This window comes from Mytilus edulis, chromosome 5 (assembly GCF_963676685.1).
Source record: "Mytilus edulis chromosome 5, xbMytEdul2.2, whole genome shotgun sequence".
In the NCBI taxonomy this organism is placed as follows: Eukaryota; Metazoa; Mollusca; class Bivalvia; order Mytilida; family Mytilidae; genus Mytilus; species Mytilus edulis.
Window position 1 is genome coordinate 14282922 of NC_092348.1, and position 16244 is coordinate 14299165.

The following is a 16244-nucleotide window of genomic DNA, read 5'->3' on the forward strand; positions in this document are numbered from 1 at the left end:
ACTGGGCCAATAATCAAAAATCTAAGTACATTTTTAGATTCAGCATATCAAAGAACCCCAAGGATTCAATTTTTGTTAAAAATCAAACTAAGTTTAATTTTGGACCCTTTGGACCTTAATGTAGACCAATTGGAAAATGGGACCAAAAATTAAGAATCTACATACACAGTTAGATCCGGCATATCAAAGAACCCCAATTATTCAATTTTTGATGAAATCAAACAAAGTTTAATTTTGGACCCTTTGGGCCCCTTATTCCTAAAAACCTGTTGGGACCAAAACTCCCAAAATCAAACCCAACCTTCCTTTTATGGTCATAAACCTTGTGTTTAAATTTCAAAGATTTTTATTTACTTATACTAAAGTTATGGTGCGAAAACCAAGAATAATACTTACTTGGGCCCCTTTTTGGCCCCTAATTCCTAAACTGTTCAGACCTCAACTCCCAAAATCAATCCCAACCTTCCTTTTGTGGTCATAAACCTTGTGTTTAAATTTTATTGATTTCTATTTACTTATACTAAAGTTATTGTGTGAAAACCAAGAATAATGCTTATTTGGGCCCTTTTTTGGCCCCTAATTCCTAAACTGTTTGAACTAAAACTCCCAAAATCAATCCCAACCTTCCTTTTGTTGTCATAAACCTTGTGTAAAAATTTCATAGATTTCTATTTACTTGAACTAAAGTTATAGTGCGAAAACCAAGAAAATGCTTATTTGGGCCCTTTTTGGCCCCTAATTCCTAAAATTTTGGGACCAAAACTCCCAAAATCAATCCCAACCTTTCTTTTGTGGTTATAAACCTTGTGTTAAAATTTCATAGATTTCTATTCACTTTTACTAAAGTTAGAGTGCGAAAACTAAAAGTATTCGGACGACGACGACGCAGGACGAAGACGCAGGACGACAACGCCAACGTGATAGCAATATACGACGAAAAATTAAAATTTTTGCGGTCGTATAAAAATGTATATTTAAAAGTAACTTATATAACTTTAATAAAATTCTTCAACTTCTGTCTTTACCATAACATATAATATATGAAAGGACCAAAAAATAATTTCGTTCTTTAAAAATTATGGTATATTGGCCTAAAATAATGTGGAGTTTTTTGGGGTTTTTTTTTTGCAGGAAGAGTTGTTAAACAGTTGTATACCCGGTGATATTGTTGAAGAAATGAAGGAAGATATCACCCAGAAGATGGTGTCACCTACAGATTCATTCTATGATCTCTACGTTCAACAACATTCAGATGTCAGGTAATAAACAGATTATATTCTTTTATAATAGAGGTCAGTCAATTAAAAACATATTTAATCATATCAGATACCTGTAATAAAGGATTGTATTCTATAAAATAATGGAGGGCGGTCATTTAAAAACATAATATATAATTGTATCAGATACCTATCTGGAGATATACCAAAAACAACATATATGACACCAAGTTTTAAATCTATGCTGCATGCAAAAGTTCAAAAAGTATTCTGATACATTTTTATACGGTATTCTATGTTAGAGTATATATAAAGTTCACCATGGACCATTATTACAGTATGATGGAAAGCTGTAATCAGAGGAACTATTAGACAATAGAAAGGCATTAATTAGATTATTATCACGGATTTATTATATACTTAGTATTTAATACATGTGTAAATTACAATCAATAGAAATCGCACTGTATCAGCCATCTGTGATGATATTGATATGACATAAGTCAAAGGTATAAAAATTCCTAATATTTATGACGTCATGTCATGGAAAGAGATAATCAGGTGTTTCAGGTATATAGGGGTGTGATCATGAAATAGCCATGTGATATTCTCTATTTACTGTATACCTTGCAAATTAAGTGCATGTTTATTTATTTTTTGTACATTTATTTCAAATTTACTTTTCATCTTATATCCTGACTTCTGTTCTTACAAAATTAAACAATTACAAATCAACATAATATATTCTCCATCAATCATAGTCAATTTGTTCTTGTGTATATTTCAGTATTTTGTATGCAGATATTGTCAACTTTACCCCACTTGCAGCAGAATGCACTGCTTCAGAACTTGTCAAAATGTTGAATGAACTGTTCGGAAGATTTGACCAGCTTGCAAAGGTATTTTAACATACTTGATATTTTGTCATTTGAATATGATATAGTCTAGAGGAATAGATTTTTCTGTCTATTCACATTTTATATTTTTTTGTTATAGTGCACATTATCTTTAGATCCTATTACATTTTATCTGTCCTCTTTGCTTGTTTCAGGTTTAGCTGGAAACACTTACCCCTTTCAAAAATAAAACTGTCTCTTCCACCTTGTTTTATATACAAGAATGATTGATGTAAACTTTGAATTTCCCCAACATACAAATAATTCGCCAGTTACTGTCTTAAATACAGGCTACATCTCCCTACACTGTCTTTAATAAAGGCTACATCACCCTACACTGTCTTTAATACAGGCTACATCTCCCTACACTGTCTTTAATACAGGCTACATCTCCCTTCACTGACTGTCTTCAATACAGGCTACATCTCCCTACACTGTCTTCAATACAGGCTACATCTCCCTACACTGTCTTAAATACAGGCTACATCTCCCTATACTGTCTTCAAAACAGGCTACATCTCCCTACACTGTCTTCAATACAGGCTACATCTCCCTACACTGTCTTCAATACAGGCTACATCTCCCTACACTGTCTTTAATACAGTATACATCTCTCTACACTGTCTTTAATACAGGCTATATCTCCCTACACTGTCTTTAATACAGTATACATCTCCCTACAATGTCTTTAATACAGGCTACATCTCCCTACACTGTCTTCAATAAAGGCTACGTCTCCCTACACTGTCTTTAATACAGTATACATCTCTCTACACTGTCTTTAATACAGGCTACATCTCCCTACACTGTCTTCTATACAGGCTACATCTCCCTACACTGTCTTCAATACAGGCTACATCTCCCTACACTGACTGTCTTCAATACAGGCTACATCTCCCTACACTGTCTTCAATACAGGCTACATCTCCCTACACTGTCTTCAATACAGGCTACATCTCCCTACACTGTCTTTAATACAGTATACATCTCTCTACACTGTCTTTAATACAGGCTACATCTCCCTACACTGTCTTTAATACAGTATACATCTCCCTACAATGTCTTTAATACAGGCTACATCTCCCTACACTGTCTTCAATACAGGCTACATCTCCCTACACTGTCTTTAATACAGTATACATCTCCCTACACTGTCTTCAATACAGGCTACATCTCCCTACACTGACTGTCTTCAATACAGGCTACATCTCCCTACACTGTCTTCAATACAGGCTACATCTCCCTACACTGTCTTCAATACAGGCTACATCTCCCTACACTGTCTTTAATACAGTATATATCTCCCTACAATGTCTTTAATACAGGCTACATCTCCCTACACTGTCTTTAATACAGGCTTTATCTCCCTACACTGTCTTTAATACAGACTACATCTCCCTTCACTGTCTTCAATACAGGCTACATCTCCCTACACTGTCTTTAATACAGGCTACATCTCCCTACACTGTCTTTAATACAGGCTATACATCTCCCTACACTGTCTTTAATACAGGCTACATCTCCCTACACTGTCTTTAATACAGTATATATCTCCCTACAATGTCTTTAATACAGGCTACATCTCCCTACACTGTCTTTAATACAGACTACATCTCCCTACACTGTCTTCAATACAGGCTACATCTCCCTACACTGTCTTCAATACAGGCTACATCTCCCTACACTGTCTTCAATACAGGCTACATCTCCCTACACTGTCTTTAATACAGACTACATCTCCCTTCACTGTCTTCAATACAGGCTACATCTCCCTACACTGTCTTTAATACAGGCTACATCTCCCTACACTGTCTTTAATACAGGCTATACATCTCCCTACACTGTCTTTAATACAGGCTACATCTCCCTACACTGTCTTTAATACAGGCTACATCTCCCTACACTGTCTTTAATACAGGCTATACATCTCCCGACACTGTCTTTAATACAGGCTACATCTCCCTACACTGTCTTTAATACAGACTACATCTCCCTACACTGTCTTTGAAACAGGCTATATCTCCCTACACTGTCTTCAATACAGTATACATCTCCCTACAATGTCTTTCATACAGGCTACATCTCCCTACACTGTCTTTAATACAGGCTAGATCTCCCTGCACTGTCTTTAATACAGTATACATCTCCCCACAATGTCTTCAATACAGGCTACATCTCCCTACACTGTCTTTAATACAGGCTACATCTCTCTACACTGTTTTTAATACAGGCTACATCTCTCTACACTGTCTTTAATACAGGCTACATCTCCCCACACTGTCTTTAATACAGGCTACATCTCCTTACAATGTCTTTAATACAGGCAATACATCTCCCTACATTGTCTTAAATACAGGCTACATCTACCTTTACTGACTGTCTTCAATACAGGCTACATCTCCCTACAATGTCTTCAATACAGTATACATCTCCCTACACTGTCTTTAATACAGTATACATCTCTCTACACTGTCTTTAATACAGGCTACATCTCCCTACACTGTCTTTAATACAGGCTACATCTCCCTACACTGTCTTCAATACAGGCTACATCTCCCTACAATGTCTTTAATACAGACTTCATCTCCCTACACTGTCTTCAATACAGGCTACATCTCCCTACACTGTCTTTAATACAGGCTACATCTCCCTACACTGTCTTTAATACAGACTACATCTCCCTACACTGTCTTCAATACAGGCTACATCTCCCTACAATGTCTTTAATACAGGCTACATCTCCCTACACTGTCTTTAATACAGTAAACATCTCTCCACACTGTCTTCAATACAGGCTACATCTCCCTACACTGTCTTTAATACAGGCTAAATCTCCCTACACTGTCTTTAATACAGACTACATCTCCCTACACTGTCTTCAATACAGGCTACATCTCCCTACACTGTCTTTAATACAGGCTACATCTCCCTATACTGTCTTTAATACAGTAAACATCTCTCCACACTGTCTTCAATACAGGCTACATCTCCCTACACTGTCTTTAATACAGGCTACATCTCCCTACACTGTCTTTAATACAGGCTACATCTCCATACACTGTCTTTAATACAGTATACATCTCCCTACAATGTCTTCAATACAGGCTACATCTCCCTACACTGTCTTTAATACAGGCTACATCTCTCTACACTGTCTTTAATGCAGGCTACATCTCCCTACACCGTCTTTACTACAGGCTACATCTCCCTACACTGTCTTTAATACAGGCTACATCTCCTTACACTGTCTTTAATACAGGCTACATCTCCCTACAATGTCTTTAATACAGGCTACATCTCCCTACACTGTCTTTAATACAGGCTACATCTCCCTACACTGTCTTTAATACAGGCTACATCTCCTTACAATGTCTTTAATACAGGCTACATCTCCCTACACTGTCTTTAATACAGGCTACATCTCCCTACACTGTCTTTAATACAGGCTACATCTCCTTACAATGTCTTTAATACAGGCTATACATCTCCCTACACTGTCTTTAATACAGGCTACATCTACCTTCACTGACTGTCTTCAATACAGGCTACATCTCCCTACACTGTCTTCAATACAGTATACAACTCCCTACACTGTCTTTAATACAGTATACATCTCTCTACACTGTCTTTAATACAGGCTACATCACCCTACACTGTCTTTAATACAGGCTACATCTCCCTACACTGTCTTCAATACAGGCTACATCTCCCTACACTGTCTTTAATACAGGCTACATCTTTCTACACTGTCTTTAATACAGGCTACATCTCCCTACACTGTCTTTAATACAGGCTACATCTCTCTGCACTGTCTTTAATACAGGCTACATCTCCCTACACTGTCTTCAATACAGGCTACATCTCCCTACACTGTCTTTAATACAGTATACATCTCCCTACACTGTCTTAAATACAGGCTACATCTCCCTACACTGTCTTCAATACAGGCTACATCTCCCTACACTGTCTTTAATACAGACTACATCTCCCTACACTGTCTTTAATACAGGCTACATCTCCCTACACTGTCTTTAATACAGACTACATCTCCCTACACTGTCTTTAATACAGGCTACATCTCCCTACACTGTCTTTAATACAGGCTACATCTCCCTACACTGTCTTCAATACAGGCTACATCTCCCTACACTGTCTTCAATACAGACTACATCTCCCTACACTGTCTTTAATACAGACTACATCTCCCTACACTGTCTTTAATACAGACTACATCTCCCTACAATGTCTTCAATACAGGCTACATCTCCCTACACTGTCTTCAATACAGGCTACATCTCCCTACACTGTCTTTAATACAGGCTACATCTCCCTTCACTGTCTTCAATACAGGCTATACATCTCCCTACACTGTCTTTAATACAGGCTACATCTCCCTACACTGTCTTTAATACAGTATACATCTCCCTACACTGTCTTAAATACAGGCTACATCTCCCTACACTGTCTTCAATACAGGCTACATCTCCCTACACTGTCTTTAATACAGACTACATCTCCCTACACTGTCTTTAATACAGTATACATCTCCCTACACTGTCTTAAATACAGGCTACATCTCCCTACACTGTCTTCAATACAGGCTACATCTCCCTACACTGTCTTTAATACAGGCTACATCTCCCTACACTGTCTTTAATACAGACTACATCTCCCTACACTGTCTTTAATACAGGCTACATCTCCCTACACTGTCTTTAATACAGGCTACATCTCCCTACAATGTCTTTAATACAGGCTACATCTCCCTACACTGTCTTTAATACAGGCTACATCTCCCTACACTGTCTTTAATACAGGCTACATCTCCCTACACTGTCTTTAATACAGGCTACATCTCCCTACACTGTCTTTAATACAGGCTACATCTCCCTACACTGTCTTTAATACAGTAAACATCTCTCCACACTGTCTTCAATACAGGCTACATCTCCCTACACTGTCTTTAATACAGGCTAAATCTCCCTACACTGTCTTTAATACAGGCTACATCTCCTTACAATGTCTTTAATACAGGCTACATCTCCCTACACTGTCTTTAATACAGGCTACATCTCCCTACACTGTCTTTAATACAGGCTACATCTCCTTACAATGTCTTTAATACAGGCTATACATCTCCCTACACTGTCTTTAATACAGGCTACATCTACCTTCACTGACTGTCTTCAATACAGGCTACATCTCCCTACACTGTCTTCAATACAGTATACAACTCCCTACACTGTCTTTAATACAGTATACATCTCTCTACACTGTCTTTAATACAGGCTACATCACCCTACACTGTCTTTAATACAGGCTACATCTCCCTACACTGTCTTCAATACAGGCTACATCTCCCTACACTGTCTTTAATACAGGCTACATCTTTCTACACTGTCTTTAATACAGGCTACATCTCCCTACACTGTCTTTAATACAGGCTACATCTCTCTGCACTGTCTTTAATACAGGCTACATCTCCCTACACTGTCTTCAATACAGGCTACATCTCCCTACACTGTCTTTAATACAGTATACATCTCCCTACACTGTCTTAAATACAGGCTACATCTCCCTACACTGTCTTCAATACAGGCTACATCTCCCTACACTGTCTTTAATACAGACTACATCTCCCTACACTGTCTTTAATACAGTATACATCTCCCTACACTGTCTTAAATACAGGCTACATCTCCCTACACTGTCTTCAATACAGGCTACATCTCCCTACACTGTCTTTAATACAGACTACATCTCCCTACACTGTCTTTAATACAGTATACATCTCCCCACAATGTCTTCAATACAGGCTACATCTCCCTACACTGTCTTTAATACAGGCTACATCTCCCTTCACTGTCTTCAATACAGGCTATACATCTCCCTACACTGTCTTTAATACAGGCTACATCTCCCTACACTGTCTTTAATACAGGCTACATCTCCCTACACTGTCTTAAATACAGGCTACATCTCCCTACACTGTCTTCAATACAGGCTACATCTCCCTACACTGTCTTTAATACAGACTACATCTCCCTACACTGTCTTTAATACAGGCTACATCTCCCTACACTGTCTTTAATACAGACTACATCTCCCTACACTGTCTTTAATACAGGCTACATCTCCCTACACTGTCTTTAATACAGGCTACATCTCCCTACAATATATATGAATAAAGGAGATGTGGGATATAAATAAATGAGACAGCAACTCAACAACACAAAAGAAAAAGTACTGTCGATTCATTTATTTTCGTGGGTATCAATTTTCGTGGTTTGTGGAACACTTGCACTTTCGTGGATATTTGATTATGTGGTTTTGCCAATCTCTGCATACAAAACTAGCCTATATAAAATTTGTAATTCGTTGAATATTTAAATTTGTTGTTCAACTGTATTATCCACAAAACCCAAGAAAATTGGCAGCCGACAAATGAATCCACACTAATCTTTTCTTTTTTTCAGAAAAATCATTGTATGCGAATTAAGATTTTAGGAGATTGTTATTATTGTGTGTCTGGTTTACCTACACCTAATGAAAATCATGCTGACAACTGTGTTAATATGGGACTAAAGATGATAGATGCTATAAGGTAAGTTTATATATGTGTTTTGGCCTGCATGTGCACACCTGCATACACCTTACTCAGGTCAAGTTCAGGTAACTGTCTGAAGAAGGAATGAAAATGGTTGATGCCATCCAGTTAGGCCAATAAGATGAAATGGCTATCTTACAGTAAACAAACTTTGTTTTAACTAACTTCATCCTGTGCTATTCTGTTTTGATTTTAATGGTAATTTGAAACTAGTTGAACCCTACACAAGTTCTCCTTTACAATTTTGTATACCATACATTTTATAAAGTAAGCTTTATATAGGTCTTAAATTATTAATATTATTTTATTTTTCAATTTATGTTTTTGTATAGATTCCATATTTCATTTGAGAATTATAACAATCATGCAATTTTTTATAGGATTCAGTGATAGATTCCTAGTAAAAATGTACTGATTAATTATCCGAAATCATTGCTGCATCAAACAACACAATTTAGTATAACATATAAAATATTCAGTAGTACTTTTACACAATAAAGGATGACCTATTAGACAATGATGTATTATACCTTGTTAATGAATTTATAATGTTAAAGTGGTTTTTTTAGGAATAGCAAAATAACTAGGTGAAACCATTATTCTTCAATTCATCATAAATTCAGAGGATATTTTGTAAATAATTAATTTTACCATATTTATTACTTTTGTTATATTTTTACCTAAACATGACATGACGAAAAGATATAAATCTTATCTGTCTGAAGTATGAAAGACATATTTTAGGTATAAGTTTCATATCCATAAACATGTGAATATTTCACAAGTGATCAAATGACGGTTTGACAATTATATATTGATCAAGTTAAAACTTTATCAGGCCTCATGAAGTATATAATGTGTTATTAATAACAAATTTTAAAAAAAGATGTTGGACAGTCAAATAGCTACTTTTGTTTTTGAAAAGTTTTTTTAATAAAGAGGTATTTCAATTGTATTTATTTAAAGGTGAAATTTATCTGTATTAAAATCTAAGAAATTGATTGGCAGTTTATTTTCTTAATGTTTACTTGGTGTCAATTTTTTTCGTAGAGTAAATCATATTTTTTGCACCACAAATTCTTTTTATAAGATTCAATATTCCTTACCTAAATTCCAACAGCTAAAAATTATGGATCTGGTAATTTAAGATAAAAAAAAAACACTGCATTCTTTCTTTTTTACCATAAGGAAGCAAATAAAAGCAGCCTGTTTGAAATGGTTATCAAAAAAAAATAACACTTTAAATGGGCCAGGTGAGCTATTCCAATACTTGGTTCTGTAGTTGTCTTGAACAAATTTATGCATCATTCACACCTATGTTTAATTCAAATTTAATTTGATTCGAATGCGAATCGAATTTGCTATTTGCATTCACACACTCCTCTTTTTTAAATCGAATCGAATTCGAATTGGCTAATTCGCATTATCTAATTGGCATTAGAAGTATGCTTTTGTCAATACAAAGTAAAAGTTAACGTCGTTTGGACAGTAAAGCGAATTTGACGCACATTGTAATTCGAATTAGAATTGAGGTTAGGACGTAAAACGTTTTGAATGCAAATTAAACTAATTTGAATTAGTTAATGCCAATCAAATTCGAATTATGTGTGAACTCAACATAATACAACCAAACTTTGATGAGTGAGAGCACAGCTTTCCCTAATGTTTAGCTAATAAATAACAAGTCAGAAATTTGGTTATCAATTTTCCAATGATCTTTGACTTACATTTTGCGATAATTTTTTTCATTCACATTTTATCATATACTTTTTCGGAGTCTTCAATTTTATTTTATTTTTTTACTACATTAATTGCAAATTACGCAAATGCATGATATCAGACTCCTGGGAGCCTCTGGTTTATTGTTTTTTACTCAACTGTTTCATCACCATAATTGTTGTATCAACACTTTCTTATCAAATCAGAAACATTTTCAACAATGGGTTTCCCCCCTCCTCCATTAAATTGTTATTTTCCTAGAACAGCACATTTATTGACAAGTTTTTTGTAAAAAATAATGAACTGTCACCATGTCAGTATTGTTTATGAATTGATTAATTAAAAGATGACACTAATCATTTGTAAACAAAATAATATTTAATAAAGTACGTGTCATCATAAATTACACAGAAACCAATCAGAGAAGTGTTTTTGTGTGATAATGGGTTATAAATCAATTGTGGGAAATTATTAAGTTAAAAAATAGAGTACTAAAAAACAATAGATATGTATAAAAATCACAATGTGAAATATTATATTGACTAAATATATTCAAAGCCAGTTGCTATTATACATGCCATGTAAGATAATTATAATTTTATTTCCTCTAAGTTTTGTTAGTTTAGTAAAGTGAAATTTTGATAAACATCCGGTAAATTGAAAATAAAATTGTACTGTCATTCATATTTCAATGAAAAACAAAGTTATATGTAACTATTTTGTGAGGAAGGATATTGGTTTGGTGTGTTAAAATGAAGCAACAATATAAAAAAAACAGGAAGTAAGTAAGATAAAGGAGCAACACTATTGTTCTTGTGCCAATTTACTTTTATATTAAAGTCAACAAAACATAGACATTGTATCAAATTTATGGAAGTATAAATAGTAGTTTTAAAATGTTTTTATGTACAAATTGGTATGTTCTTTTTGTTCTCTGCTTCTAATTGTACTGCCTCTTTATTATCTTTATTACAAGTTGTAATCTAGAATCAAACATCAGCAAACAAACATTGTTATTTAGAGATATAAAATCTACATATTGTATAAAAGCAGAATTGTCTCCTCTAGGGAGCGGAGGGTGGGAATAAATAATTTCCCAGAAAATTAGAATGTCTGCTCCAAGCAAGCGTTGCTTTCAGAATAATTATGTGCTTGTGCCTAAAACAAAAGCCCTGTTAATTAAGCGCTGATTGGTTAATTCAAATGCAGTGTTAATTTTGATTGGTTAATTAGGATAATCTCGAAAAGCAATTAGTAAACGAGATTTCACATGCAGCAGCAACTGGGAAACCCCCAAGCTGATTGGACCAAATAGCAGACAGGGATTCCCAATTAAAATTATATGTACCAGCATTGCACAAAAACGTATTGTGTATTAATAATCTATTTATACAAAATAGTTCCTTTAATTGAGAATTATCCTATATTCAATGTTGTTTTACAAACACAATTGAAAACTGCTATGAATAATTTAATTGAGAATTATCATATATTCAATGTTGTTTACAGCTAAAATCTAGTATTAGCTTGTTTTATGAGGATTAAACTCAATCATATCACACTTAAAAAGCTCTCAGTTATTTTTATTGAGCTCACTAGACAACTCGTTATGAAATGGCCAGAGATTGTTATTGTACAATTGGTTATTGTCAGTGGTGACCCAGGAGTAAATTGGTATTTTGTTGCTGTTTTATTACATCTATGGGAACCAGTCCTGTCAGGGCATCAGTCTGAGAGTCTTGTAATGATAGATGTAGAATAGATTCCATGTCATGTTTTTTTTAATAATAAAACTGCGTTTCACACTTTTTCTCTCTGAATAAAACGAACTGTCAATTACTATAATAGCAAAAATTTGAAGAAACTGTATTGAAAATTATAATTTTAAATGATTTTGGTGCAGCAGTTACCATGTAAAGTGTTTTGATTAATTGAATTATAATGTTCAGAAAGAGTTGATTGGCAACTAGTCTTTTTTTTTGAAAATGTAAAAAATGTAACAAAAAAAAAATGAATGTCATCAATTTAACAGAAAACACATAAAGTGGATAAATTGATTCTATCATGTCTGTTTCTGTCATATTCCAGGCCAAAACTTTTTTTATACCACCACTTTAAAAAAAAGTGTGGTTACAATTGTGAAAATTGACTGGCATAATGGGGAGATAATTTTTACGAACTAGTAACCTGACTGAGCTATACCCTGTGATGTGATTTTAGATTCATCAGTCAACAAATTCCTGTTTACCACAATATTTTTGGCGAGGATATCATTAGTGAGCAGAAGCTCACAGTTACACTTGTTTAATTGGCTTAATTTGATACCAATCCCCCTACAGATGTGTTGTAAGTCTTGGTCCAGATAACTGTTCAACATTACGGGTATAAGTCTTGCTGAGATTGTTTACTATAATACAATGTACTCAGTCAACTTGTATGTAATAGAATTTGTCATAGGTTTACCTTTGTTACTCTGGATTCCCTGAAATAGAACAGAAGGCATTTGTAAAACTGAACATGCACAATATTTAACCTTGGAACTCACTAGCACATTTGTATGTTACATTTAAAAAACAATGCCGTGGCATTTAATACTATGATATATATTGAAAATGATAATGTCTATCAATTGAATATCTTTTTATCAGATATGACATGTATAGGTTGCATTTCTGTAAATATCAACAATACAATTTCCCCTAGGAGCTCCTTTTATGGCTAAAACTATACCACTTTTACTATGAAGTTTGAAAAAAATTATATCCTAGAAGTTCATATGCACTTCTATTTTTTCAAAGGTCAAAAGATAGGGATGTGGGGCATATTTTCATTGTTTATATGACCCAAATTTCTAAGAGTTTTAACTAACACTAAACTACACAACTAACCCTACCTTGACTTTAGGATTACCACAGATTTCAATATGGCCGATATGCATATGTATATTTGCTGGTAACATTCCAAAGCTATGATCTTTATGAGATGAAACATACAGATCATTACTTGGAACCAGTATGTTAACAAAATTAATTATCTATGAATAATATATATCTCCCCAAAAGAGGCGTGGTTTGAGAAACAGCTGCTTTTACAAAGTGCAACCTATAGAGGGGGAGTCAAACCAATTTGCTTAACAAAAAGTAGACAATAATAATCTACAAAAAAATAAACAAAGAAAAACAATTCTTTGAGAACAAATCACACAATTTCATTGACTTGAAATTTTGACAAACTCTATAGTGTAAAGAAAAAATCAGCAATAGTGTTGGTGAAATCAAGTTCAAATAACCACCCTGTAATTTATATTTTTCAATTTAGAGTGAGTGTTTATAACCAACAATTTTAGTTTCAATTGATATTGTAACCTGTAATATATCTTACTGCAGCTTGAAGCATCAAAATAATGATGAGGACTGCATGGGCTATCAAAAAAAAATGTCAAAACTTGTCAGCAAATGAGATGTTTATACATTTTATTTATGTTTACAGAGAGGTACGAGATGCAACAGGTGTAGATGTTGATATGAGAATTGGGGTCCACAGTGGCATGGTCTTGAGTGGTGTATTGGGTCTTAGTAAGTGGCAGTATGATGTCTGGTCAGATGATGTCACAACAGCCAATCAAATGGAATCTGGAGGGGTTCCAGGGTAGGTTTGATATAACATTTAACCCTGCTGTGTTTCTGGGTAGGTCTGATATAACATTTAACCCTGCAGTGTTTCTGGGTAGGTCTGATATAACATTTAACCCTGCAGTGTTTCTGGGTAGGTCTGATATAACATTTAACCCTGCAGTGTTGCTGGGTAGGTCTGATATAACATTTAATCCTGAGGTGTTCCTGAGTGGGTCTGATATAACATTAAAGCTTGAGGTGTTCTACAGTTTATTTAATATAACATTAGTAAATCACATGCAATCTGAGCATGTTCCAGGATAAATGTAATATTATATTGCTAGTGAACATCATGTAAATCTGATTTACTTAAGTAAATCACATGATATCTGGAGGTTTTCCGATGTAGGTCTGATATAACATAAGTAAATTACATATAATCCAGAGGTGTTGCAGAATATATGTCAAATTTAAGCTAAGCATTAACAATGAAAATGATTGACCCAGTTGATGACTCTGGACAGTCACATTTGATAGATTTAAACTGTTTGTATGAGTATCTAACTCATCCCTTATTATCTTATTGTGTGAGATACTTAATGACCAACAACACAATCAAACCAAAAAAAAACCCACCTAGAGGTCAATATATGACCAGGATGAGACAATGTATGTGTCCATAATGTTCAGCGGACTAGACTGAGGAAAATTTGCTTTTTCGATGATACTGATTTCACAGTTTTGCAAATCTGTGAGATTATTACACATTACATAAGCCTATAAAGAATTGTTGAATATTTGAATTTATGGTTCAATTGTTCCCACGAAACCCATGAAAACTGTTATCCAACAAATAAAAATGGGTCCACAGATTTCACAGATATAATGTCAATTAGTCTAAACATTTTCTGGTTTGATTGTGTTAATTGTTGTGTTGTTTGGTCGTTAACTGTTTCGTTTTACAATACTTTTGCATCATTTTTTTATATACATTTTGTATAGTGACCTGTTCATCTGTTTGTCTATAAATGGTTTAAAAGTTGATGGCATATGTTTTATCTCATTATTTCTATAACTGTCACAATTAAAATATCATCAGCTAGTTATAACTATTAGAATCAATTGTATCTAGACCATTGATGCTGTAATTTTATATAGGTGTGTCTTGTTCCACAGAAAATACTTTCTATACTCGCTAATTTAACGATATATGTATAGACTTGAAGCAGATTTCATGTAATAGACTTCTAACGATATATTTATAGACTTGAAGCAGATTTCATGATCAACAGCTTGTAACTAATTAATGAAACTGACAATGACTAATAGTGATGGATTTGAAATAAAATATATCAAGAAATATAAATTATATATTTCATTATTGATTTTTATTCTGTAATAATAATACTTGTCCAGTAATGATTCCCCAATATATAGATCCTTTTTATCCTGTATCTTAAGAGCATCTGTTATATAAAAAATCTGTGAATTAGATCCCATCTCTAGATAAGCTGATAGACATGTAATTTTCTGGATTGAACAACAATGTGTTCTTATGTGGGCAGTTCATTTGTACTACATGTAAAAGTTAAATTACAAAAATACTGAACTCTCAGACCACATCTAAAACAAGGTTTCAGATTGCATATAACAAAAGAAGATATGTTATGATTGCCAATGATACATCTCTCAACAAGAGACCAAATGACACAGAAATAAGCAACTACAGTTCATAGTTCAACCGTAAAAAATAACCATTGCCGATCCCACACAGTCAGCTTTAAAAAGCACTGAAATGACAACTATAAGACAATTCAATTTAAAAAAAAAAAAAAAAATGAACAACCAATATGTTGAACAACAACAAAATTATGACAACCACTGAATAACAAGCTCTGGACTTCAATTTTTTTTGAAGGTGTCAACCCTCCCCTTACCTGGAACAGTACTGTAACATTACAAAGTAAGATAAACTATAAAATCAATTGAAAACAAGAGATTATAGCATTATTAAGAACATAAAGGGGAGATAATTTTATAAACCATTTTTAATGGAAGGAAATGTTATTGCTTATCATACATGATAGTAATTCTTCTTTTTCTTCTTTCTACACTGTGCTGGGCTCTTCTTGAGCATTATCAGACTATGTACAGTAAAAATCAGAGTCATGTCAGATGGGTTAAAAGCAGG

General features: G+C 34.2%; 1 protein-coding gene across 7 annotated transcripts in view; it reads left to right on the top strand.

Moving 5' to 3' along the window:
* LOC139523028 (adenylate cyclase type 2-like) overlaps window positions 1–16244 on the top strand; it is a 116152-nt gene that overhangs the window by 72547 nt on the left and 27361 nt on the right. For all 7 annotated transcript variants that reach the window (XM_071316770.1, XM_071316773.1, XM_071316771.1 and 4 more), the window contains 4 exons: window positions 1132–1259; window positions 2005–2116; window positions 8590–8717; window positions 13929–14087. In XM_071316770.1, the coding sequence (XP_071172871.1) occupies window positions 1132–1259; window positions 2005–2116; window positions 8590–8717; window positions 13929–14087 (527 nt within the window). The remainder of the gene's footprint in view (window positions 1–1131; window positions 1260–2004; window positions 2117–8589; window positions 8718–13928; window positions 14088–16244) is intronic.